This window comes from Coccinella septempunctata, chromosome 5 (genome assembly GCF_907165205.1).
Source record: "Coccinella septempunctata chromosome 5, icCocSept1.1, whole genome shotgun sequence".
Classification (NCBI taxonomy): Eukaryota; Metazoa; Arthropoda; class Insecta; order Coleoptera; family Coccinellidae; genus Coccinella; species Coccinella septempunctata.
Window position 1 is genome coordinate 4,166,649 of NC_058193.1, and position 25,195 is coordinate 4,191,843.

A 25,195-nucleotide genomic window follows, 5' to 3' on the forward strand; every position below is an offset into this window, starting at 1 on the left:
CATACAGATAATGAAAATAGGCACGAATTTTACAATGATTCAAGCTTATCATATTCATTATACCTAATAAGTTCCTTGAATCATTGTAAAATTTTGGCTTACATAAGCTTAATACAACTATATTATCATTTAACAAGTGCCTTGGATAATGAGGCTTCCTGTATAGCACAAATTATCTTTATCTGTTCAGTACAAACTTACAACTTACAACCCTAGGGAATATGAGATGATTTTCCAATTCAGTTCAAATACCCGGTTTCATATTTAATGGAGTTCAGATCTTTCTTTCGAGATGTAAATCAAAACTGGCCAGTACAGGTTGGGCAAAATTCGTTTTCTACTGAGGGGATCTCGAGAACTATGGCATAGAAGAAAACGGATGACACATTCTCTCTTTAGCTCTTTTTTCATGACTGATCCAAATCTAAAAACAGAGTCGGCCTATCGTTATTAGATTTCGAATTATAAAAAAAAATTGAGATTTTGGCGATTCCGAAAAGTTCTCAGAACTTTTTTTTCTTTGAAGTTACAGATCTGAAACTTAAACCTCCTTAGGCACTTCCATACGTAGAATCTACTGACAAAAGATTTTTTTCCAATTCAAAAATCAAAAATTTCAATAAAAGTGTGCATTTAAAATAATGAAAGTTCACTTAATGATTCGAAATGACCAAATATTTTGGGCTCATCAGTGGATTCTGCGTAAAAAAGTGCCTGTAGAAGGTTCAAGTTTCCGGTTTGTAACTTCAAAGAGAAAGAAGTTATGACAACTTTACGAAATTGTCAAACTCAAAAACGAAGTATCGTAGGAGGCTGTGGTTTTCACCATTCTTTGTTTTTCCGAAAATGAGCTCAGAAATGTGTCATCCGTTTTCTTCTAGCTGCTATAGTTCTCGAGATCCTCTCAGTAGACAACGAATTTTGCCCACCCTGTACAATATAGTAAAATTGTGAATTTCGACTCAAAACCCGGAAGATATACATATAATATTACGGAAGTCAATATCATTTCCTTCCAGTTGCATAAGGATTGCCTAGTTTTCAAGCCAGCAGCGTCCATTGACAGATAAAGAATAGATAGAAGAAGGAAGAAAAATTATTCCAAATTCAAGTGCTCATTCAGCTCATTAGAGATATTTCGATTTCATATAACACCTATGTGAAGGGCTGTTTATTTCTGATTGTATTCCATATTATAAAATCTTATTCGATAACAAAACTCATTGCTTGTCTGTAGGGGTTTAATTTCCATAAACTAAGTTTTAGGTTCTACTTCTCAGCAAAAAATTTACTACTCTCCTTTCAGAGAATATGACACTAAAAACAGAGGACTATGTGAGATCTTTGACGTATCACTTTTCTGTGAGGATACGAAGTAGACGAACAGTATAGCAGTTTATTCATTCACCATGAATGGAGAACAATGAAACTGGTATTCCCAAGGTATCAAATAGGCTGCAAAATTACAACTCGAAATCGATCTCACTGCGCGAACTAAAATCCTTGCCCATTCCAATTCACATCAGTGGAATTCTGATGAAATTATTCTTGCTTTTTACTCCTCAATCAGTTATATTAAATTCAAATTCGAGTTCTTGAATACAGGTTTGGCACGATTGTTGATTAACGAAACGTTAGGTTATACATAATCTATTTAGTTGATTTGATTCATTCACGTGCTCCGAACGTAAACAACTTCGCCTGAGACATCAGATCCGCAGGTGAAAAGTGAAAGTAGTGGCAGATGGCAAAGATAAGTGAAGAGGACACTGTCGCATCCGAAAATCAGTAAGCTGTGCATTCAATTTATTTGGAATATTTGATATTTTTTATGAATACTTTATGTGTAATATGAGAGTGAGGTAAATTGGAGGTACAAAAGAAAAGAGGAGATTCCTCGAGTAATTTTAAGAAAAAAAATTCTCGCAAACAATTTAACAAGTTTTTCTCTTATAGTACCTACACTTCACAAGATATTCAACTAAAATGGGGCATAAATAATATAATTGATAGTTCACACCAAGTGACATGCCAATTTCGATAGCACAGGCTGATATTTTTTTTAACACTGTCCCCTGTTTTCCTCCAGATTTTTTTCTTGGTAAGCCACTTTCAATTCAAAAAAATATAAAAACAATAAGCTTTTTTCTTATACTCAACTTTATGGTCTCTTGTTATTTTGTTGTATCTGATACCGATTTCGGAAAAAAGATTTCGAACTATTCTCTCAAAATCCTCAGAAAAATTCAAATTGTAATAAAAGTTTATAGCTGAATTATTATAGATACTCGGTATTTCTTATAATGTTCTTTCCCAATTTGTTTTGGAACCAATTCAATTTTAGACACCCTGTATCTCGAAAAAGAAACGTTTGCGATCCCATGGGACTATTTATTCTCAAAATTACTACAGAAATCTCACCTTTTCGCTCGTACCTCCAATTCAGGATTATCCTGTATTTCCGATCTAATCAATCAAGCTCCGGCAGATATTTCAACCGATGATTCGGCATGACGGTTTTTCAACACCCACATCGGTTTTTGGTGCTTTTGCAACGATGCCGACGGTTCGAATCGCGGCGATACGAACGTATGAAAAAGAACGAAGTCTGTGGCCGCCTTTAGCCGTGGCGGTAACAGTTATTTGAAATAATAAACAGAATTGAAATTCAATTATTAAAGTTCGATCAGACGTAAAGCAAAACGTCTTGCCGTGAAATACAACACACATAATATATACTACGGAATGTTAAAACATTTGTTTTTCGAAATTGATTTGGCATTTCGAACTAAATATCATAGAATTTCCATTATAGACACCAACTGCAATATCACAGAAATTAACCTTAATTGTCTTATTAATAATATGATACTTCAAACTATATAATATAGAAGATTGAAATGAATACTTAGTGTTTCTAACGAACTCCTTACAATGTACATAGTGATCCACTTTAAAAGATCCGCTGAAATAACTCATTATAATAGGAAGGGCCTGGATCAAAAATTGTTTTGAATTAAAGTTTTTGGGTGTTCAGCGGGATGTCGAATGTAAAAGTTTGGTCAATTTGATTTCACGGTCATTTCAGAAGCGAGAAGATATTTTGAACAGAAAATATAAATTCCTTTGACACGATATTGTTTTCCGTGACAAACTAAAAATATTTTTTTTCCTTTCTTTTCATCCTAAAAATAATTTTTATTTTGAGATATGAAGTGGAAAGTGAAAAGCGAGTCTGTTTCTAAAATGTTTCAAAAATGGAGTTCTTGAGTCTTCAGTATGTGCAAAGATTGATTCAGGGTAGAGAAAAAAAGAAGAAATAAAAACAAAAGCGTACCCTTCTTCGGTAGCAACTGGAGAGATTGAATTAATGAATATCGCATAGGCGAATGAACAGTTGAGTGATCTAAAATATTCCAATGATATTCATAAAATATATTTCAACAAATGAAGAGGGCTGAAAGAAGCGCGCTCACCTTTGTCCGTTCCTGTTAGTTGTTGAGGAGGGCCCTCCCAGCTGGAATCCCAGGGATGAATGTGCATTGTCTCTCAAACCGCCGATGCGAACTCGGAAATTGAGCAACAAACCACTCAACTGAAGCGATCTAAAACTTTTCTCACAAGGAGTCGTTATATATTCTTAATATGCGTTTTCACGGAATGATATTGCGACAGCGGGAAGAGATCCTGACGGCAACTAACTTCTCTCCACCGTCGTAGGACATATGTACGAAGTAAGCTTCTTTTTTCTCGCCCATTTCTCAACCTAACAAGTTTACTGTACCATCTTAGATCACTCAACCACAAGAATATTCCCCCAAAGGAAATCAATCCCGAACATACTCCCCCGCCAAAGGCACGCCCATGACGTGGCTTGAAAAAAAAATGAAAAAAAATTTCCTATATATCCCTCAAAAAAAAAATTAAAGCGTAAAGTAAACCAACCAAATACTGCTATACAATACTATCATAACAAAAATCTGAAACATAGAATTTTTAATACACCCAGTATATTCTCAAGCTTCATAACTTAAGAAGCGGTTTTTTCAAGGTACCGCGTCGTGTTTTCACCGTAGCAACTCGGACTACGCTATTTAAACCCGGATGGACTTTCATAATACGTCCCATCTCCCATTGTAATAAGGGTGCATTGTCACTTTTAATGAGGACCAAAGTCCTATCGCTGGAGGGGGGGATAAAGTGAGCCACTTACTGCGTTGTTGTAGGGTATGTAAATACTCTACTTTCCATCTACGCCAAAAATCTTGCTGTAGTCGCTGTATTAATTGCCATCGTTTGAGGCGAGGTATTGGCACCTTCGTAAGCTCTTGATCTGGAATGGCGCTCAATGGTTCTAGCGTTAAAAAGTGACCCGGCGTTAATACCGACAAATCATTCACCATAAAGTAAGTCTGGGTCTGTTCTGTGTCATTCACGTCCGAACTGAGGGGAGTGAGAGGCCATGAATTCAGCACTGCTTCGATCTGCGTTAGAACAGTGTAAAATTTTTCGTAGGTGAGAACTTGTTCACCGATTACCCTTTTCAAATGTGTTTTCACCGCTTTGATGCCTGACTCCCACAGTCCACCCATATGGGGTGCGTTACCCGGGAGGAAGTGATGTTCGATAGTTTCAGCACTCGCTGTATTCCTAAGCATATTTTTAATTTGGTTGCTGGATACCACGAAATTAGTACCCTGATCGGAATAGAGATGCGCGCATCGAACTCGCCGCGAGACAAATCTTCTTAAACATGCTAAAAATGCATCACTGCTCAAATATGCGTTTTCACGGAATGATATTGCGACAGCGTGAAGAGATCCTGACGGTAACTAACTTCTCTCCACCGTCGTAGGAAATATGTACGAAGTACGCTGCTTTTTTTTCGCCCATTTCTCAACCTAACAAGTTTACTTTACCATCTTAGATCACTCAATCACAAGAATTTTTCCCCCAAAGGACATCCCGAACACAGTAGGACATCGATGCAGACAATATCATGCTAGTTTGATTACAGGGTCAACTATTTATTTTGAATAGTGATTGTACCTTATTCTTTTGCCATGAAATGAATGGTTTCTGAGATTTGAAGTGTTTTTTTTATAATAATAATCTTCTTCGTACGAACTACTGACCTTATTTGAAAAATTCATTCAAATAAACAAGGTCCAATAGTTTTCCAATTACAGGTTTATCACATACCTCTTATTGGAATAGTAATTTTTCCCCACAATCCATGTTTTTGTATCATAGTACAGTTCACAATAACTCATTTTCGGGAAAAATAAAAACTTGTCTTCTTCATAATACCTAATTATATTCAATTGATATATTGATAAGATGCGTTTTTTCATTGAATATATCCTTCTAGCGATTCAATAAAGGGGACAATGACATTCACAATATGGTTCACTTCACCACATCACCAGAAAAAATAATATCTCATGACCAATTACACGGGTCAACACCAAATTTGACTTTGACTGCAAAGCATAAAATTTCGATAGTTTAGATCCTAATTAGACGAAAAAAAAATATATGGCATGAAAAAGTTTGCTTTTGTGTTTAGGAGACTGATTCAACGATAGCATTTACAATAAAAACAAGCAACATTTGGAGCCCATGGCTTGTCTTGATTCCAAACAGGAAAGTCAAAATATGCTTCATAGGCTTCAGAGAGAACGTGAGATGTCTTTAATTCGTATTTCACGTCACGAATTATAATAAATTGACCACATATAAAACAAAATGCATCAGCATCGTATTTACACTTTCTTGACGATATTTGAAGTTTGTCTGGGCTAGTAAACAACACCTGATCATTATTTATGACTCGAGTGCCCTCCTGCGGCACCTTGTAAACGTAAACACCCCACTCTCATCGGACGGTCTTTTTGAATTATTAAAAGTTATAAGAAAAATGAAGAACGACTATTAATACTATAACTATCACAAAAGCAAACTTTATACCAAAAAAAGTTATTTTCTTTTCGTTTTTGTGCATAATTAACCGGAAAATCCTAGTATAAACGTTAGGACAAAGAACAAAAATTTTTTTGTAGAGTCGTGTTATTTTTTAAGGCAAACGTCCGTAATGTACCCACTTCCCGGATGCTTTCTCTTTGATAAATTAGCCACACAACACGTCGTTGTTGTCATTGTCAGTATGAAAATCTTGGTAGGTATGATTTTGATAAATGCAGTTGATCATTACCATAGCAACGAAATAACGGCTGACAGTTCATATGAAATTAGTTGTCAAAATTTTCATGTTTTTTTATCGCAATTCGCAATAAGATATAAAAGCACCAGCGATAGTGACTTTGAAAATGAGCCTTGGAAAATATTCTCTGTAGCAACTGCTGCTACACAACTGCTGCACAATTATTGCCTGAAAAATCAAAATCCAGGTAAGAAAACGTTTATGATTTGCTCACGAAATGAATGGATATTGTGATGACACCTGAATGTAGGTACAATGAAAACACCTTTATCGCAAGACACCGTTCTCCACAGATATAAAGCCATGTTATTCTACATGATCTGCCGAAAAAATATTGCACGTCACACGCCCGAAAATAGTTTTATTTGTTTCTCATTTGTAAACGTCAGTTTCCAAAAACACAATATTAATCAAGAAAGTTTATTTTATCAAGTCACTAACTTGTAAAACTGACAGTCAACTTGCAAAATTTTTACAAATTATTAGTATTATTTACATTAGAAAATTTTGTTTTATGGTCATATATGATGAAAATCATGGTACAATTGTTATTTACAGTAACACAGATTTTTGATGATGAAAGAGTTGATACTGATGATGATGAACCATCTGTTGACTCAGAAACTGCTGAACTCGAGGACTGCAGAACATTTGTTTTCTACTTACTACCAAATAATTTGCTAGACATTTCGATTTTTTGTTGACCGAATCATCGACATAACTCATCGCAATTTCAGTGCTCTTCCATCCTCCTGCACGTTTTAGTGCTAAAATATCTCCACCCGAATCCGCAACCATAGTGGCTCCAGTTCTGCGAAAAGAGTGACCGGTGTATAACTCTGGGTCTTTTAAACCCAAATATTTCGCTATTTGCTTTGGGACAACACCAATAGTGTGCTGGCCAGCATTAAGGGAAATGAACTTTCCATGTCGGTATGTCAAAAAAAATCTTAGGCTTTCTGTTCCAGGAGGCCGTAGATTTACATATTTTCTGTATAACATGCAGGGCTTGAAGCTGCAGCCATCATCGGTTATGGTGAATCTTCTTGTTGTTAAATTTTTTGTTTGCCGCAATGTCACAATAACGTATTTTCCCATATCTTGTACATTCATGTTTAAGAAGGGAATTTCGTCACATCGACAACATCCAAAAATCCCAAATACTATTACAATTTTCGCCAGCAACCACTGGTCATCAGGAGCATGAGAAAGAAATTGTTCAGCCTCTTCTTTACTTGATACCTTGGCCTTTTTTGGCGTATAACGCTCTTTTTTTCGTTTCAGAAACGCTATTACCTTTTGAAATCTGCAAATGACAACTAAACATCATATTTTTCAATAAATTTTTCAAGGAAAACAAACCTGCGAACAGGGGCATTTTCTTTCATTTCCAAGCAGCTTTTCAGCAGAAACCATTTTGCCCATAAAGTATTAGGGCTGAATCTAGCTGATAGTTGATTCAAGTAGACCAACAAAACATCTTCAGTTACCCCAATCACTCTATTTTTTTTGCCACTTTTAGAAGTGCTCGTACTTCTCGCTCGTACCTTAAAGCTGATTTCGCAGGTAATAAACTTGAAGCTACACTGCTGGCTGCCCCAATAATTTCTTTTGGTACATTCATTTTCGCTTCCGCCAAAACAAATGTAAAGAAAAATAAACAGACATGTTCATGGCAACGCTTCCATAGCTTACGACATTTGCGACAAATTATTGAGATTTTTTTGGAATTTATCTAACCTTTTTACAAATGAGAAACAAATAAAATATAAAACAATACACGCAAGGTAACGAATTTTACTGGCTCAAGGAGGTAACTGACTCGCCTGCGGTTCGTCAGTTATATCCTCCATTCGCCAGTAAAAACCCTCTTAGCTTGCTAGTAATGTTATATAGTTTTTTCGGACTCACAGAATTCCAGGACTCGCCTAAGTCTCTTCCTAGAATTTTGTCTATTCCTCCAAAAAAATCCTATCTTCCCGACTTTTTACGCAAATTACTATTCCATTGTTATTGAAATGATGGAAGTGCATATACAGGGTGAGTCGGAAGGAACGGACCAAACTCCAGGCGTGTATTATACACGTAAAAATAATTTCAAAAAACCCATATGTTCTTATACGATTCTCATTTGTTTTCCTACATTAACATGATTTCAATCATAGCGCTTGTACGAAACGTACAATAAATATCCAAAATTAGATATATCAAAAATTCATAAACTCAATTCAACCAAATATTTCCATTCGAAATTATTTAGATCATCCGCTCTTTCATAATTGTTATTTCCTGTGTAAGTAGGCCAGGTGAGACAAAGGATCGCAATAGTTTGTTTTAATATCTAACATTCCTTAATCCAACCGCAGCAATTTTGCAAGTAAAGAAAAATGTACTGAATATGCAGAATGTAAGTCGATTTCGATTATGTGGTCTTGACGTCATTGTACAATTTGACTATATATAGTTTGTTAGATTAGGAAATAAACGTTCATTATCAAGTGATCCGCATTATCAATCTCAATCCTCGAGTCCCTAAGTTTTCACCAACCCAGAACTCTTAGAACTAGAGGTACAATTGAGATACCACCCCAACAGCGCTGCTTCAACAAATGTTCAAATATACCTCCATTAGCCTCTAAACACATTCTACTTCGTCTGCCAAGGGCTTTCGTTGCTTTTTCAAGTGATTAATGTTTTTATTCGACAAGCACTGCCGCATTTCTAATGCGTCGAATTAGGGCCTCTCTCCCTCTCTGTCGACTTTCACTTTGTACACTTCTTTTTTAAGCCAGCCCCACAAACAATAGTCCAGTGGTGTGACGTCTGGAGACCTTGAAGGCCGACTAATTGGACCACCGCGACCAATCAGTACTCCTGGAAACTCTTCGTCAAAATATTTAAAATATTTCCATTACGCCATATCTTGAAAACAAATGAGAATCGTATAAGAACATATGGGTTTTTTGAAATTATTTTTACCTGTAATATACACACCTGGAGTTTGGTGGTTCCCCCCGTCTCACCCTGTATATGGGTTTCGATTGCTTATTTTGGTGAATACGAATAAACAATTTGAGTCAACATACTCAGAATCACCAATACTACTTTTCCTTGCACTAATTTATTTGTTGTCGAAAGCTGATGATAGATATTTCAAATTATTATGAGATATGAACACAGGCAGCCACAATCAGCATGAATAAACAAAGCACGCATTCAATATACATCACTTTCCTCCTATAGATCATAAAAATGATGCACTTATTGGCTAAGCTTTGTTTTTCATTGATGTCTGAATTGAAGTCATCTGCATTTGAAACTAACTGATGATTGATTCTTGACAATACAGGACGATTTGATTTGCATTGATCATTGAACCTTTGGTAATGTTGCAACTTTCAAGGCGTTCAGCAAGGAGGTAGGAACACCATACCAAGTAAGATTAAATCTTTCCCTTCGTTGATTTTCCGTTTTTTTTTCTCATTTTGCTGTTGTCGTTGAGAATTTGTTATTTCTATATTTTCGCCGAACGAATCATGACAAAGTTGACATAACGAATCCATTGACATGACATTATGGCAGATTACAGAAATCTGTCGAAAGCATTCAACAACTGTTCGTATGCAGTACCACCCAGCGTTGGACGGAATAGCTAAAAACTGTCTTTGGGGGGCTAAGGAAGTGTCAAGCCCTTGTTGACAAAAGCACAAGCTGCGTTATGCGTCTCCGTCAACTCAAGATGGATGAGAACGCTGTGAAGTTCCTAGGATTCAGATTCAAACTAGTAAATAAAATAATAAAGTTTGGGCATTGGTGGGAGAAGAACGGAACTGGTTCAAACCAAAGAACGAATTAGAAGGCGAGTGGGAGTGAGTGACATTTTCCTCAACTTATTATTCACCTGATGAATTCCTCCTTCTATTGTATGAACCAGCACATTTCAAAATATAAGTAGTTTATTATTGCCTCAAACAATTTTAATAAAAAGTACTTGTATTAACATTAGACACTACTCCAACTAATTGTTTGATCAATGATGAGACTAGATTTATTGAAATTCAACCTTCTACACATAGTTTGACGATTTTTCGTTGCATCGAAATATCTTCAGCGACTTCGGATTTACTCTTATTTCTTCATTTAACAGCTTCCATCTTGAATGTGAAAGCAGTACCCATATTTGTTCTTATTTTAATTTCAACTATCGACATTATCAAGTGCCTGCATCTACATTCGGACACCCTGGTCATCTGCATGAACTCCGGATAACAACCGAGATACAGTTCGAGTGAATATTTTCGCGAAAACACATTATAAACGAAAAGAAAAACCTCTCTCATTCCCCTAAATCCCATCAATCCTAATTTTTGGCTTGCATCCCGAAAGGGATTCGGTCCGGTTTGTTCAGAGAAAGTAAAATATGGTGAAGGCCTCCTTATAGATTAGACCAGTGAACCCTATGCTGATAAAAAAGCTTTTTTCTTTCCAATCACGATCCACTATGGATTGTTTCACTTTTCTCCAGCTGTCACAACGATGCTCTCATATCGAGCGAGAAAGTGCTGATATGGAGGGGTGAAAGAAAATTACGTGAAATTTATGTTTGCGGCTGCAATACGATACGTAAGTCAACGTTTTCATTTCTCGAGTATTTTTTTGTTTATTGATCAGCATTCTCAGCTGTTATTTCCATATTTCAGAGTGATCTAAGGATATTTTGGATATTTTGTGTTGTGTCAGCAATTTTCTCGGAAATATATGAAATGGTTTTCATCTCTTAGCATCTGAAGCCTTTTCCGCACTCTGACTTCGTGACCAACCTTCTTATAATAAGCGCTGTTGCCGGAGGTTCAAACACTCAGGCTTGAACCATGCATTTTATGAAAAACCATCGATTCTGGCCAATAGTTCTTAATTTAGCGTCAGTGGGTTCGTTTCAGAAATGAGGGTCCAGTAAAATGTTTGTTCCAAATGTATTTGTATATTCGACTTTATGGTTACCTTGTGTCCTTTGTTTCTGATAAATCTTTTTCATATTAATTGATATCAGTGTATATTTAGTGAAATAAAGTTGTGACTTAAGCTTTCCGGATTTCACACTTCTCTCCAGTGTAATATTCACTTATCCCAGATATCAAGAGGATTGAGCTCTGTTGGAGCCCTTGTCGGATTTTCGAGTTCATGGTGGTGGTCGGGTCCGGATTGCTCCTCGGCTTCCCGAAGTCCCGATGTCTTGTCGGAGTAGATTGTGTTCTTCTGAATTTCCCATGTACTTACGTAGGGTTCTCGCCGTTCCCAGCAGTACCGCTATCTTCTTGAGTTTATAGATATTTTAGTGCAAAAGAAGTTTCTTCAATTTCTCTAGTAGTTTCTTCGGTATCAGGCCTGTACATGAATTGACAATAGGGTTGGTCTTGATATCATTCAGCTTCCACTGTCTTCTGATTTGTTCCTCGAGATCTCTGTATTTTGAAATTTTTTCAGTGTGCCTATCTAGAAGATTGTTATTATTTGGAATCGCCACATCGATGAATAGTGCTCTGTCCTCATCCTTATTTAGCAATATGAGGTCTGGTCTATTGTGGGTTATTTTCCGGTCTGTCAGAACCGTGCGATCCCAGAAGAGCTTGAGATGTTCATTTTCCAACACAGCATCCGGATGATAATTGTAATAAGGAACTTTTTTCGAAATTAAAAGTTGGTGTTTTAGTGCCAATTCTTGATGAAGAATCTTGGCAACAGCGTCATGTCTATTTTTATACTCCGTACCCGCGAACTTCTGACATTCCCCGGTGATGTGCTGGATAGTTTCACGTGTCGCACAGCCATAACGACAGCTATCTTCCTCCACTGAGGCATCCTTGGAGATTTATTTCATGTAATTTCTTGTTGGAATCACCTGATCCTGGATGCGACAGAATTACAAACGCCGGAGGAGGAGTAGCGATATTGGTGAGAACAGATCTGGAACACTACTTCAAAAGTAGATCCGACGAAACACAAGGAGACACAGAAACAGTGAAGATTGTTGCTGAATTAAATCGTCAAAGTGTCGAAATTACCTCGGCATACAAGCCACCACAAAACAATTTATTGGAAGAAGAGATTAACAACATATTGGAAAGAACAAACTCGAAAATCTGCATTGGAGATTTCAACTGTGAATCCCCATTATGGAATAGCAGAACAGAGAATAGAAATGGCAAAAAACTCAAGGATTTCGCCGAAATACGAAATGCCATGGTGATTGGACTAGAGTTACCGACATATCTTGCTTTTGGTATAGGAATACCAGATGTAATAGATATAGCGATATTGAAAAATATAACACAAGAATTCTCGATTGAAACTCTGGAAGATAGTACCTCAAACCACTATCACGTGGAATTGAAAATTGGAGAGGAACCAAGAGAAAAACTGCTGGAAATAAGAGAATATACCAATTGGGCTAAAAACAGCCATTTAATACAATCGGAAATAACAGAAATTCCAACAATAAGCACTCCAGAAGATCTGGAATGCGCGGTTGATAAACTGGAAGAGATTATATTGAAAGCTTACGAAAAAAGCATGAGAAGAGTAAAGAGACCAGCACCAAGTCATCCGCATATCGATACACCTAAATAAGTAAAAGATCTTATACGAGAAAATCGGAAACTCAGAAGAATATATCGGATGAATGAAAATGATCTGAATAGAACGAACCTCAATCGCCATAGCCAAGTTCTGAAAAATGCCCTGAAAAATCTAAGAACAAGCAGATGGGACAAAAGGGTTCAAGAACTGAATACAATTGATCATTCTGCATGGAGAATGCAAAAAAGCCTACGAGGAGAAAATACTAAATTTCCACCCCTACACGTAGAAAGGGGAATGGCGTTTACCAATACTGATAAGGCAGATGCATTGGCGGACTCGATCGAACGAGAATCGAGAATAAATTACAGGATAGACGACGATGATGAAGATTTGGAAGAATTGGTTGAAGAAAATGATGAAGAAATGGATGAATTACCAGCGGCTGTTGAAATAGACAAACCAACATCGCCAAATGAAATCAGGGAAGTTGGAAGAAGAGGAAAGCTCTCGGAAGCGATAAAATAACGATTGTTATGTTAGAGAAACTACCTAGAGAAGGCATAGCCGCCCTAACAAATATCGCGAATGGAATTATGAGGACAGAACACTACCCAGAAAATGGAAAACAGCGGAAGTCATAGGGTTCAATAAACCATTCGAAGAGAAGAAGTTCCCACAAAACAACAGACCGATAAGTCTACTGTCGGCGTTAGGAAAAGTAGTAGAAAGAATTATAGCTACGAAGCTAAATGAGAAAACCGAAAATCTGAAACTAATTCCACCACAACAGTTCGGATTCAGAAGAGACCATTCAATAGAGCAAAAATTATTAAGGCTCACAGAAACAAATGACTAGTGCATAAAGTGGAAATCAAACTCAATAGACAAAAGAGCAATATTACTACAGAAGAGAAGACTGCGATCCACAACGAATCTAGAAGTTGACGGCGAAGAAATCGACTGGAAAAATGAAGCCAAATATTTAGGAATATCGCTTGACAAAGGACTTACTTGGAAAAGTCATATCAAACAATTAATCGACAAAACGAAAGCAGCGATGAATAGACTCTACCCTCTGATAGGAAGAAGAAGCCACTTGTCGAAAGAGACAAAATTGAAGATAAATCAAAGCCGTTGCTAGTCCTCAACTGACTTATGAATCAGTTGCCTGGGGTGTCGCGGCAAAGAGCCATATCAAAGGATTTTAGGCCTCTGAAAACAAGCTGCTTCGATGTGCAATAGATGTACCTTGGTTAGTCAAGAATAGATATATTTATAGGGACCTGAAATGCGAAACCATGACGGAATTCATGAACAGAAAAGCAGAGAAATTATTCGAAACAGCGAAAAACCATCCGAATCAAGAACTCAGGAGACTAGTGGACTACGACCCAGAGGAAGACAAAAAGAGAAAGCGAATTTACTGAAGGAGACCAAGAGATCTATTAAAAAGAGATCAAAATAAGAACATAAACTTATCGAAAAATCCAATAAAGTGTTATCCAATAGCGTATAAACACATAAATCCCAGCACGATAGTGTGCGAGAAGAAAACCGAAAAGAGATGAACGGTTTACAGGCAAATGCCCGGAACCAATATTCAAGAAGCAGTCAAGGGTTTTTAGTGGGTCTCGAGCTCAGGAGAGTGAGAATCCCCACACTTGTTCCCCCTCAGGAGAGGGTGGTTCGTCTGACTTGCAGATTTTACTCCTGCTACACCAAAAAAAAAAAAACGTTGATTCCGAACACAACCTTTGAAATAACAATACAATTTTAACAGCGATTGGTAAAAAACAATTGTTGATCGATACCTCTCCATAAAGGTCTCGATTCCGAGTTTTGTGTGCTCGGATGACGGCACATTATTGAGCGGCATGGGTGTGGCGGACGCCTTCTCTCAACATTTCTGTAGTGTTTACGAGGATCCTGGTAAAGAGGTCATTTACAGGAGGAAGAATCATCCTCGTAGTAGCGTAGAAATAAATATCATAGAAATATTATTTCCCGTTCCGTGGTGTGCGAACGTGTTGTCGTATCTTGCGAAGTTTTCCAGAGATTACGAAGTGAATATAGATCAAGATCAATTGTTTTTCTTTGTGTGCTTTGAACGCTGTACTCACTAAGGTAGGGGTCTTATTGTGATCACTTTGTTAATGCCCTTATTTACGTTCATAATCTTACTATTTTTATTTGTTTTCTAATAACATTGGGTGCCGGTGATCCCCTCCTGATACAGTCATCTGATTCTGCGTGTCCCCTACCCCATCTGTTATCTAATCGACGCGACAGCTGACGATGGAGGATTCACCAACCAGTACCGCTCAGTCATCGCGTGGTAGTATGTCACTCGACTATTTCAGGGAGCGTCAATTGCTTACGCAATTCAGCTATTTTCCTTTCGCTCACATTTCCTACCTCTTGTTTGTTTCACCTTTCTCTCCGAGGCCTTCCTGTCTGTTAGAAGCCTCTCTTAAGGGCCCAAGAAAGTGAAGAATTTTCATATCCTTCCACCTCTCTTCTTTTGGCAGCAAAGTGGACAATTTCCACATTGCAGACGATAATAAGAGTCTATGAGTGTAAATATGACTAAGTGCCACATTTGCTCCAAAGGAGAATCTTCCGCGAATAGGTGCATTGCTTGCACTCTTTGCTCTAAGGCATTCCACTTTAAATGTTTGCAACTATCACCTACTGACACGGCAGATGCGTCCCGGAAGTGGTCCTGTGGGTACTGTAGCAGGGAAGGTCGTGCCCTTCGCAGCAGGCACATCTCCGCTTCATCAGATGTTGGTACTTCTTCGGGGTCGCGAGAAAACGTGGATTTGTCGTCCAATCAGTACGATGTGTTGCTGGCTAAACTGTCAGAAATGTCTCGCGACATCGTTGAAATAAAACAATCACAACATCTTCTGAGGGATGATATTTTGCAGTGTAAAGATATACTGGAGAACCACACACTCAAAATAGAAGAGCATTCACTTGCTCTATCTAGGCACGACACTGCTTTGGACAGGCACGACTCTGAAATTAAGAATTTCGGGCAGAACCTGACGGATTTATCTTGCAGAACCAATTATCTTGAAACCAGTCTACAGCGTTGTGATTCTGCATTGTCTGATATCAGGGAAGGGGCGGTTGCCATAGGGTCCAGCAACTCAGTTTCATCTGCTGGTCCTGGTCAGCAGGAGACCCTTGAACAATTTCGACGGTCACATAACATCATCATTCGTGGGCTACCTGAGGCAGATCCAGGAGTGGACGCTACTTCTGTATCTAAGATTATTGATCACTTCGACACAACTTACAGCGGTTTCAAGTTGGACCAATTCAGACTGGGAAAGCTTTCATCTACCTCATCATTGCGCCCGAGACCTATAAGAGTTTCATTCACGAATCCGTTAGTGGTTCAGAAGATCTTGCGTAGAAGAAAGACGTTGATGAATATCCCGGAATGGAAGATTATTTCTATATCAGATGATAAAACTCCTAAGCAGATAACTGAGCTAAACAATTTGCGCGCTGAATCACAAGGAAGAAAGAAAGCCGGTGAAAGTAATCTTGACATCAAGTATATTAGCGGATCCCCCTCTATTGTTATCACTTCAAGTAATCCTGAGCAGAAAAACTGAAGAGCACTCTTGTCACATGGTCCATTCTTCATACCAACATTCAGTCGTTGTATTCGAAAATCTATCATCTACAGTACTATGCCCCTAAGTCAAAACCTACTTTTATTCTATCAACCGAATCCTGGCTTCATTCTGGCATTGCTGATAATCTTGTTGAAATTCCTGGTTATGTTCTCTTTAGACGAGACAGTTTGACTACTGTTGGCCACGGTGGTGTATGCATGTACATTGCTGATGAAATCACGAAAAATTTCAGTATTGAGGTCTCCTCGGCTGATTTACCTGGACTTGACAACATTTTTGTCGACATATCCAACTCCAAATCAGAAGTTCTCAGCTTGGGTTGTGTATATAGGCCACGACCAAGTACACATGATGTCGAGCTCTGTCAGCTTCTGGATAACTTATCCACTACCAAAAAGAATCTCTATGTGACTGGAGATTTCATTATGCCAGATGTTCACTGGCCACTCTCCAGTGATAGATCGTATGGCTCTCCCTCAGGCGTTTTCGTGGATACTATCCGAGACTCCAATTTGTACCAACTTGTTGAATTCCCTACTCGATATAGACATCAGCAGGTGCCGTCCCTCCTCGACTTGGTCATCGTTAATGACGAGAATCTTGTTTCCCCCATAACTCAAGACCCACCATTCGGTAAATCGGACCATATAGCGTTGGTCTCTCAGCTCTAATTGAGTATCACCAAGTGTGCCACCAAAACTACTGAGAAGATGAAGCAAATTGACTTTCAGCGTTTGCGTGATGGTCTCGATGGGGTTGACTGGCGAGTTATTCTACCACCTTCCATGGACGTCGAGACGATGTGGAGGGCCTTTTCTGATTGCCTGTTTGCCGACATTGAGAGATGTTCGCACGAGACGTCGAGGATATGTATTCCTTCCAATTCGTGGATTGACGACAGAGTTTACCGGATGATTCGCCATAAAAAAGCTTTGTGGCAGAGATATCTGCGTAGTGGGGAAGATGATGATTTTATGGTTCACCGCAACTACTCCAATGCTTTGGGCAAGGTAATTTTGGACGCCAAGAGAAAATTCGAGAGCAATGTAGCCTCTTCCCGAAACTCCAAGCACTTCTTCAAATACATCAGGTCTGCTATGAATACTAAGGTCTCGGTGCCTCTAGTTCGAGGTAGTGACGGCATGATTTGTAAATCATCGCAGGAGACGCCGAAGAGTTCTCCAGGAGCTTTGCATCCTCATTTTCTGTCGAACCAGCATTTGTTCCAAGTGCATCGTTCTGGCGGTCCAGAAATGAGATGAACTCAGTTAGTTTTCCACCCGAATTAATATCAAGGCATCTTTCTGAACTCAAAGCATCTACTTCGCCAGGTTGTGACGGCATTACCGCATCTGTCCTTAAGAACTGCTCTCTCAGTCTCGCCCATCCCTTGTCTATCATTTTCAAAAAATCTTTTTCTTCAGGTACTCTTCCATCTTCATGGCTCGAAGCAAGGGTGACACCTATTTTCAAAAAGGTTGACAAGCTGGATCCTTCTAACTACCGCCCAATTAGTTTGACTTCCATAGTTGGCAAAGTCTGTGAGAGAATTATTCTCGACCAGATAATTCTCTTCGCTACGGAAAACAATCTCCTTCCAGCCAGTCAGCACGGTTTTCTGCCAGGTCGGTCTATAATAACCAACCTATTAAAATGTGTTGACGATTGGTTGAGTATGTTGGATAGTGGTACCCCAGTCGATGTGGTGTATTTGGACTTTTCCAAGGCGTTCGACCGGGTACCACACAAACGACTGTTTACGGAGTCTAAACAACTTGGTATGAGCGGCCCCCTTCTTGCCTGGATCAGTTCTTTCCTCTCAAAGAGGATATTTCGTGTTCGTGTGGGTGATTCCCTATCGAGTGCCAGAAGCGTTACCAGCGGTATACCCCAGGGATCGGTACTTGGACCTATCCTATTCATCCTATATACCTCGAACCTGCCAGGCCTGTTGAAGTCCAAGTGCTCACTGTTCGCCGATGATACGAAGATATACGGAAATCCCATATCTGATGCTGCTCTGATCCAAGATGACCTTCGAGCCCCACATGAATGGTCAGGAAGTGGCTCTTTCCACTCAATCTTGAAAAGTGCAGAGTGGTTCGCATGGGCAAAAACAATCTGAGGACCGCTGATCATATATCAGGCAACGTGGTCGAGTCCACGAAGACGCATTCTGACCTTGGTGTTATTATCTCTGAAAATCTTTCCTGGTCGGAGCATATTCTGCACATCACCAACAGAGCCAAAAAAGTGTTGTAGATGATTCAGAAAGCCTTTCCTCGAAGCGACATACAGGTTTGTAAGACACTATACACAGCTTACGGCGCCCAATCTTGGAGTTCGCTGGTCCTGGTCTCCAACACTAGTCCATGATACCACGCTTCTAGAGTCAATTCAGCCACGAGCTACACGTTTTCCTTACGGTCGGTCCCGCCCATCCTACGAGGAGAGACTAACTATCTTTGACCTCCCATCATTTGCCAGCCGCCGTACACGTGGGGACTTGATCACCACATACCGAGCGCTTAATGGTATGTTCGGTGTAGACGTTTCTCATCTGTACCAACTAAATGCTGACCAGCGACTTCGAGAACATCGTTTCAAGTTACGGAAGGAAAAGTTCAGGCTGCCTTGCAAAGAGTATTTTCTTTGCAATCGTGTTTTCGACCTATGGAATCGCCTTCCAGGGAGTATTGTTGGCTCGCCATCCGTGAATGCCTTCAAAAACAGTTTCGACTGGTGGGCCAGTGCTTGAGTGTTCATATTGTGTTATTATCCTTTTTTTTTGTACTGTGGAATTCATATTTTCATTTCTTTTATTGAGTTTATAGGTTTCTACCTCTACTCATAACTTTATATAATAACAATAATAATAAAATATCACCAACGAAACCAAAATCAAAACTCTAGATTCAAGTAAGGATACAGGAACTGATTGTTTTCCTTCGTTCTTTATCAAATCATGTGGTTCAGAGTTGGCCAGGCCACTCGGAATAATCTTCAACAAGTCATTACAACAGGCTACATAGCCTACTAAATGGAAGCAGGCAAAAATTGTTTCGATCTTCAAGAATGGCAAAAAAAATTATATGAAGAACTATAGGCCGGTGTCAATACTCGATCATTTTGGGAAGATTTTCGAGTCCATTATTACCGATGTTTTGTTTAGTTCCTTGAAATCGGGCTTATCAGAGCATCAGCACGGCTTTTTTAGAGGTGGATCCACCGTTACACATCTGGGACCGCTCGTTGATTACCTGAGTTCTAGTTTTGACGCTGGAAGTCTGGTCGATGTTGTATACATAGACATGGCCAAAGCATTCGATAGAGTTCACTATGCTACGTTGTTGTCCATTTTGGAGGATTTTAGATTGGTAGGGTCTGTTCTGGAGGTTAATAGATCTGTGTCGCAAACTAAAACCATCAATTCCGGTGTACCGCAGGGGTCTCACTTGGGTCCTCTTTTATTTAGCATATAGATGATATTTCGAAGTGCTTCCTGTACGTGCTCTACTGCCTGTATGCAGACCTACTGCATCTATGCAGGATTACGAGCTTTCTCAGAGCGATCTTGATCGATTATTCACGTTCTGTGCCGAGCGATATTTCAGTTTAAACGTGGATAAGTGCCAATACATTAGGTTCACGAGAAATGTGAATAGTTTTAAGGGAATGCTATCTCTGGGCGCGTTTGCGATAGGCGAGGTGGACCAGGTCAGGGACGTGGGAATGGGGAGTTCTCCTCAATTTGGGTTATCACTGCATATGCAAGTTTGAACTGAATAATTATGAGTTTCATCCATGATTTTTTTCAAATTTACCGCGGAAACTATTCAAAATCATCCTTCAAATATGGGGTTTTAAAATTTAAATTGCTTTGTGCGGAGTTTACGATTTGGCAACAGCGCATACATGACAATGAAAAGAACAATGTCCGATCAGCTTGTTTATATAATATCAGCTGTTGATCTACAGGCGCGTACTTACTGGCGAGCTTCAACTGCAACTGGCCATAAAAATCCCATAAAATTTTACGACCTTCCTCGTTCGTCGCAGACTTCATAGACACTCATCTTTGTCTATCTCATCAAGTTAATGCATTTGTTGTCCTTTATTATCAAGGCATATCTCAGTCGATGTTGCCAACTTGTGCAATCGAGATAAAAAGCTTTAAACTTTAAATACCCATTTTTATGTGATTAAAATAATTTTTATTGGGAAACGGTTGAAATGGTTATTTCAAAATGTGACGATGATGATGTTTCATGAAAAATATATCATTTTCGTCAGAAGGAGTATTCCCTATTGTGATGGATCCAAAATTATCATTTGAGGTACATATAGACAATATTGTGTGCAAAAGTTTCAAAATGCTCGGCTTCATTCTCAGAGTTACAAAAAATTTCATTGATAGTGACACTCTCAAGACATTATATCTACACTTGATCAGGAGTAACCTGGAGTATGCATCATCGATCTGGTCCCCGCATTTTCATAAGTAAAGAATCTCAACTATAGGTTTCATGCTTCGTTGATAGATAAAGACTATAATGTCGGTTTAGCAACACATAAATTTCTTAGTTTGGAGCAGAGGAGAGTTCTCTGTGATGCCGTATATTTATATAAAGCGATGAAAAATTACTTCGATTCACCAGCCATCGTCAATTTATTGTCACTTAGTGTTCCCCAATTTCACAGTCGGCAGAGAGCTCTTTTTCATGCTCCTAGGGCACAAACTATTCATTATTATAACTCCATATTCCCGCGTATTTCGAGATTTTATTACTGGCATCTGTCACATATTGATTTATTTCATGTTTCTCTCAATAATTTAAAAAAAAATAGGTCCTTTCGTTTGCATAAAAAGTGTAGCACTTTTCTACACTCGATTTTAGTATTCGTTTGCTCAATTAATTTACGCTAGTGTAGAGGAGGTGTAGTTTATCTACATCTAAGGAGCTAATGTTGTAATCTACCTTCGAACAGGTTACGGTTCCTGAATTTTTTTTGTACTTCCTTGTTTCTCCTTGCTTTACGATGAGCTGAAATACGCGCATATATTTTTCTTTCTCTTTCAATTTATAATATTATGTTATTGATAGTCTCCCACTATAATATTGTATTGTGCTATACTTGTAGATTTTTGTTTTATTTTTTCTGGGATCAAATGTACCATGTATGTATAACTTTTTGGTTATGTGTAGCTGCTCGATATGTTATGTATAAAGTATGTATATTGGTGAATCTCTGTTATTAGGGTTTTCCTGTTGAGATTCCTGATTACCTAAATAAATAAATAAATTGTGTCTTTCCCGCACTAAACTGCTTGATCACTGCAATGGCCAACGGCCATTTTTTCGTGCGGAAAAGTATCACCTTCCGCACTAGGAAAATAACTATATCATGAATTTTTTTTATTTTGAATGAATATATTGATGAAAATGTTTTTTCCTTGCAGAATTCGGAGATATTTTTGTTATTTTTGCGGCTCAATACTTTTATCATTGGAAAACCCAACCCTCTTACTGAATTTCTATTTCAGGGAAATGCCAACAATAAATGCAGAATTCGAACCAGTGAGAACTGATGAAAATGAGGACGAATTCAAGCCAGGAGAGAAGTTAAGAATATGGAAAAATGTACTCGTTCTTGGTTTTGCCTTCATGCTACATTTCACCGCCTTCTGGGGTGCTTCTAATCTCCAGAGTTCAGTGAACGCTGATGAGGCCCTAGGAACTTTCACTTTAGCCGCCATTTATTCATCCTTGATAATTTCGAATATTTTCCTATCGTCGTTCGTTATCGAGTGAGTATTAAAATTCAATAGAGTTGCTTCATTTACTTCAAGGCAAAAAAGTTAGTATTTGAGAAGGTGGTCTTTATTATACAGTGTTTTCATATTTTTGCCGCGTATAATCTTCGAGCACAAAACGAAGCTTTTACGACCCCGTTTACTTATGGATTTACATGAAATATGGTCCAAATGAATTCAATATTCAAGACTCATGAGCACGTTTCAATTCTGATTGGTTCTTTGTGCAGAAAATCAACGAGGGTTCAAGCTTCAAGCTCTGTTCAGATGAAACTTAACGTCAAAATAAAAACCATTATTGTTCCTAATATCAATTAGAATAGGTGAAGGTTGCAGTCACAAGGAACTATTAATATACAATTTATTCAGCAGCGAAACGTTTCGGGAAATTTATTCCCTTCCTCAGACTAAAAACAATGTTACGTAAATTAGTACTGGGTAGTTTGAGATCCAGTATAATACTAATTACAAACTACTCCTAACAACTAAAAAATTATGGAAAAAACTAACAAACACATAGGTACTTTGTATTATAATTCAAAAAACAAACAATAAACATTTGATAATGGAATATAAAAACGGAAATGAAAATTACACTAGCTCACCTTGTGAATAAGAAATTTTGATGTCAATCATTTGAAGAAATTCAAATTCGTGGAGAAAATGAAAATCACAATTTTCTTTCATTTCGGGGACCCAAACAAAAACTCTGACATATCGAACTCTGACAGAACTGCACAAGATGGAAAGTGGTATGTCATAAAAACTACAATTTAATTTCCTTTATCAGATTAGAATATATGACATTCAATGAACCTATATCAGATCGTGCATTGATTGAATTCGGGTCTCTCTTAATACAGAGCATCTCTTTGAAATTCCGTTTGAACCAATTGTTCTCCTTGGTCAGAATTTTCGCGTCTTCAAATTCAAACTGATGTCCCTCAGACACGGCATGCTGTGAAAGAGCCGTTGTGTTGGACTGTTTCATGCAATCTGATTGATGTTGTTTAAGCCTCGTACCGAAATACTGTCTAGTTTGTCCGATATAAGTACCCGTACAATCTCCACAATTAACTTTATAAACCAAACCCGATTGCCGGTAATCTGGATCCTTGTCCTTAAGTTGGGAAAATAGAAGTCTGACGGTCTTCTTATAATATGAGACGACAATTGATGAAGAATTACTCATTACTTTCATCAACCTCTGGCTTAAACCCGGTATATAAATTAGTTTATTGTACATCTTATCCGCAACATCAGAGTCAAGAGGATCACGTGGTACAATAGGAGTATAAGTGTGAAAAATTCTATTAACAAGATTTCTCGGGTATCCATTCTAAATGAGTATTATTGCCTGTTCTCTAAAATTTTTTGAATGGAATGACTCATGAGACATACTGAGGACCTTATGTCTTATGGACTTGATTATTGCAATCTTTTGGGATGTGGTATGTAAGGAATTCAAATGCAAAGTTCTGTGAGAAGCCATAGGCTTAGAGTATAAATCAGTCTTCAAGTGTCCGCCATCTCTTATGATCCAGACATCCAAAAACGGAATTCTACCATTTCCTTCAATTTCATGTGTGAATTTATTGTAGGTCACTATGAAAGCTGTTAAAAACTCCCAAAACAATTTCTATCTTATCACGAGGGACAGCCATGATTATGTCATCAACATAGACAAAGATAAATGGTATGAAAAAGTCTAATGACAACAGAACAAACTTGATGAGACTGTTCATAACTAATTCAGCTAAAACCGGTGAAGCCGGGTTGCCCATAACCGAACCTCTGACCTGTGCATAAAATCTCCGATTATAAAGAAAATAACTATTCTTGAAAACGAAATTGACAATCATAACGATGATATCTAGAGAAACATCTATAAAATCCCAGAAAATATGCCAGTTTTCATGTAACAATCGTATCACTAGATCCTGGGGAATATTCGTAAAAAGGGATAAGCGTGGATGTGACCACGCTTATCAAGACATAACCTTCAGGTATGTCTGGTATAGTACCAATCCTAGAAATGAGATCAACAGAGTTTTTAATCGAGTACGAGAATAAGGGTCTGATTTTCCCCAACATAGCGCAAAAAACTTCGAAATATTATTTGTAGGTGCATTGCAACAAGATACTACCGGTCTTAGTGGATAACCTACCTTATGAACTTCAACTAGACCATAAATTTTAGGGGGAATGGAATTATGTTTTCTCAACTTTTTTTCCTCACTATCTGTTATCAGCGAACAAGTTTCCAAATGTTTAACAAGTTTGTTAGATTCAACCTGGATCTTGATTGTTGGGTCTGATTTAAGAGCTTTATACGTTATGCTTAACGTCATATTTCTCAATAAAGAAGAAGTTTTGTCGGCGACAGTAACTCACGAACCGTCTGTTAATCAGCTATCTAACGAAGAATAGATATACTTAGCGTGCCAGGTCTGAAAATATTTCAGAGGGAAAGGTCATTGTCGATGTTTCTTGCATCGGCATCCGCTCAATATAATGCAGTATTGCAGTTTTTCAAACTAAGTATGTTGAACCAAAATGGAGCTTCGTTGTAATCATGATCTTTCATCAGGAAATTATTACGGTACGACAGGTATTTGAGAAACTTTTGCTGCATGCCTTCCACCCGTCTCATATGATACTTATGATATCAGTGGCGGATTTACCACAGAGGCTGAGTAGGCTGCAGCCTAGGGCGGCAGATTTCAGGGGGCGGCAAATTTGGTGACAATTTTGTTCGCACAAAAATTGGGATTTTGACGAATTCGGAAAGTTCTCATAGCTTTTTTGTGTTTGAAGTTACATATCTGAAACTTACCTTCTTAGTCACTTTTATACGTAGATTCTATATACTGACAGAATTTTTTTTTTCCAATTCAAAATTACAAATTCAATTTAAAAAAAAGT

General features: G+C 38.1%; 1 protein-coding gene across 3 annotated transcripts in view; it reads left to right on the forward strand.

Annotated features, from left to right (window-relative positions):
• Positions 1-25,195, forward strand: part of LOC123313066 (UNC93-like protein) — a 270,739-nt gene that overhangs the window by 24,534 nt on the left and 221,010 nt on the right. Inside the window, exons 1-2 of one of the 3 annotated variants that reach the window (XM_044897760.1) lie at positions 1,540-1,788; positions 22,001-22,264. In XM_044897760.1, coding sequence (XP_044753695.1) covers positions 1,745-1,788; positions 22,001-22,264 — 308 coding nt within the window. In that variant the 5' untranslated portion in view covers positions 1,540-1,744. Of the gene's footprint in view, positions 1-1,539; positions 1,789-22,000; positions 22,265-25,195 lie in introns of those variants that run through there. The other 2 variants (XM_044897761.1, XM_044897762.1) reach the window with 2 other exon arrangements.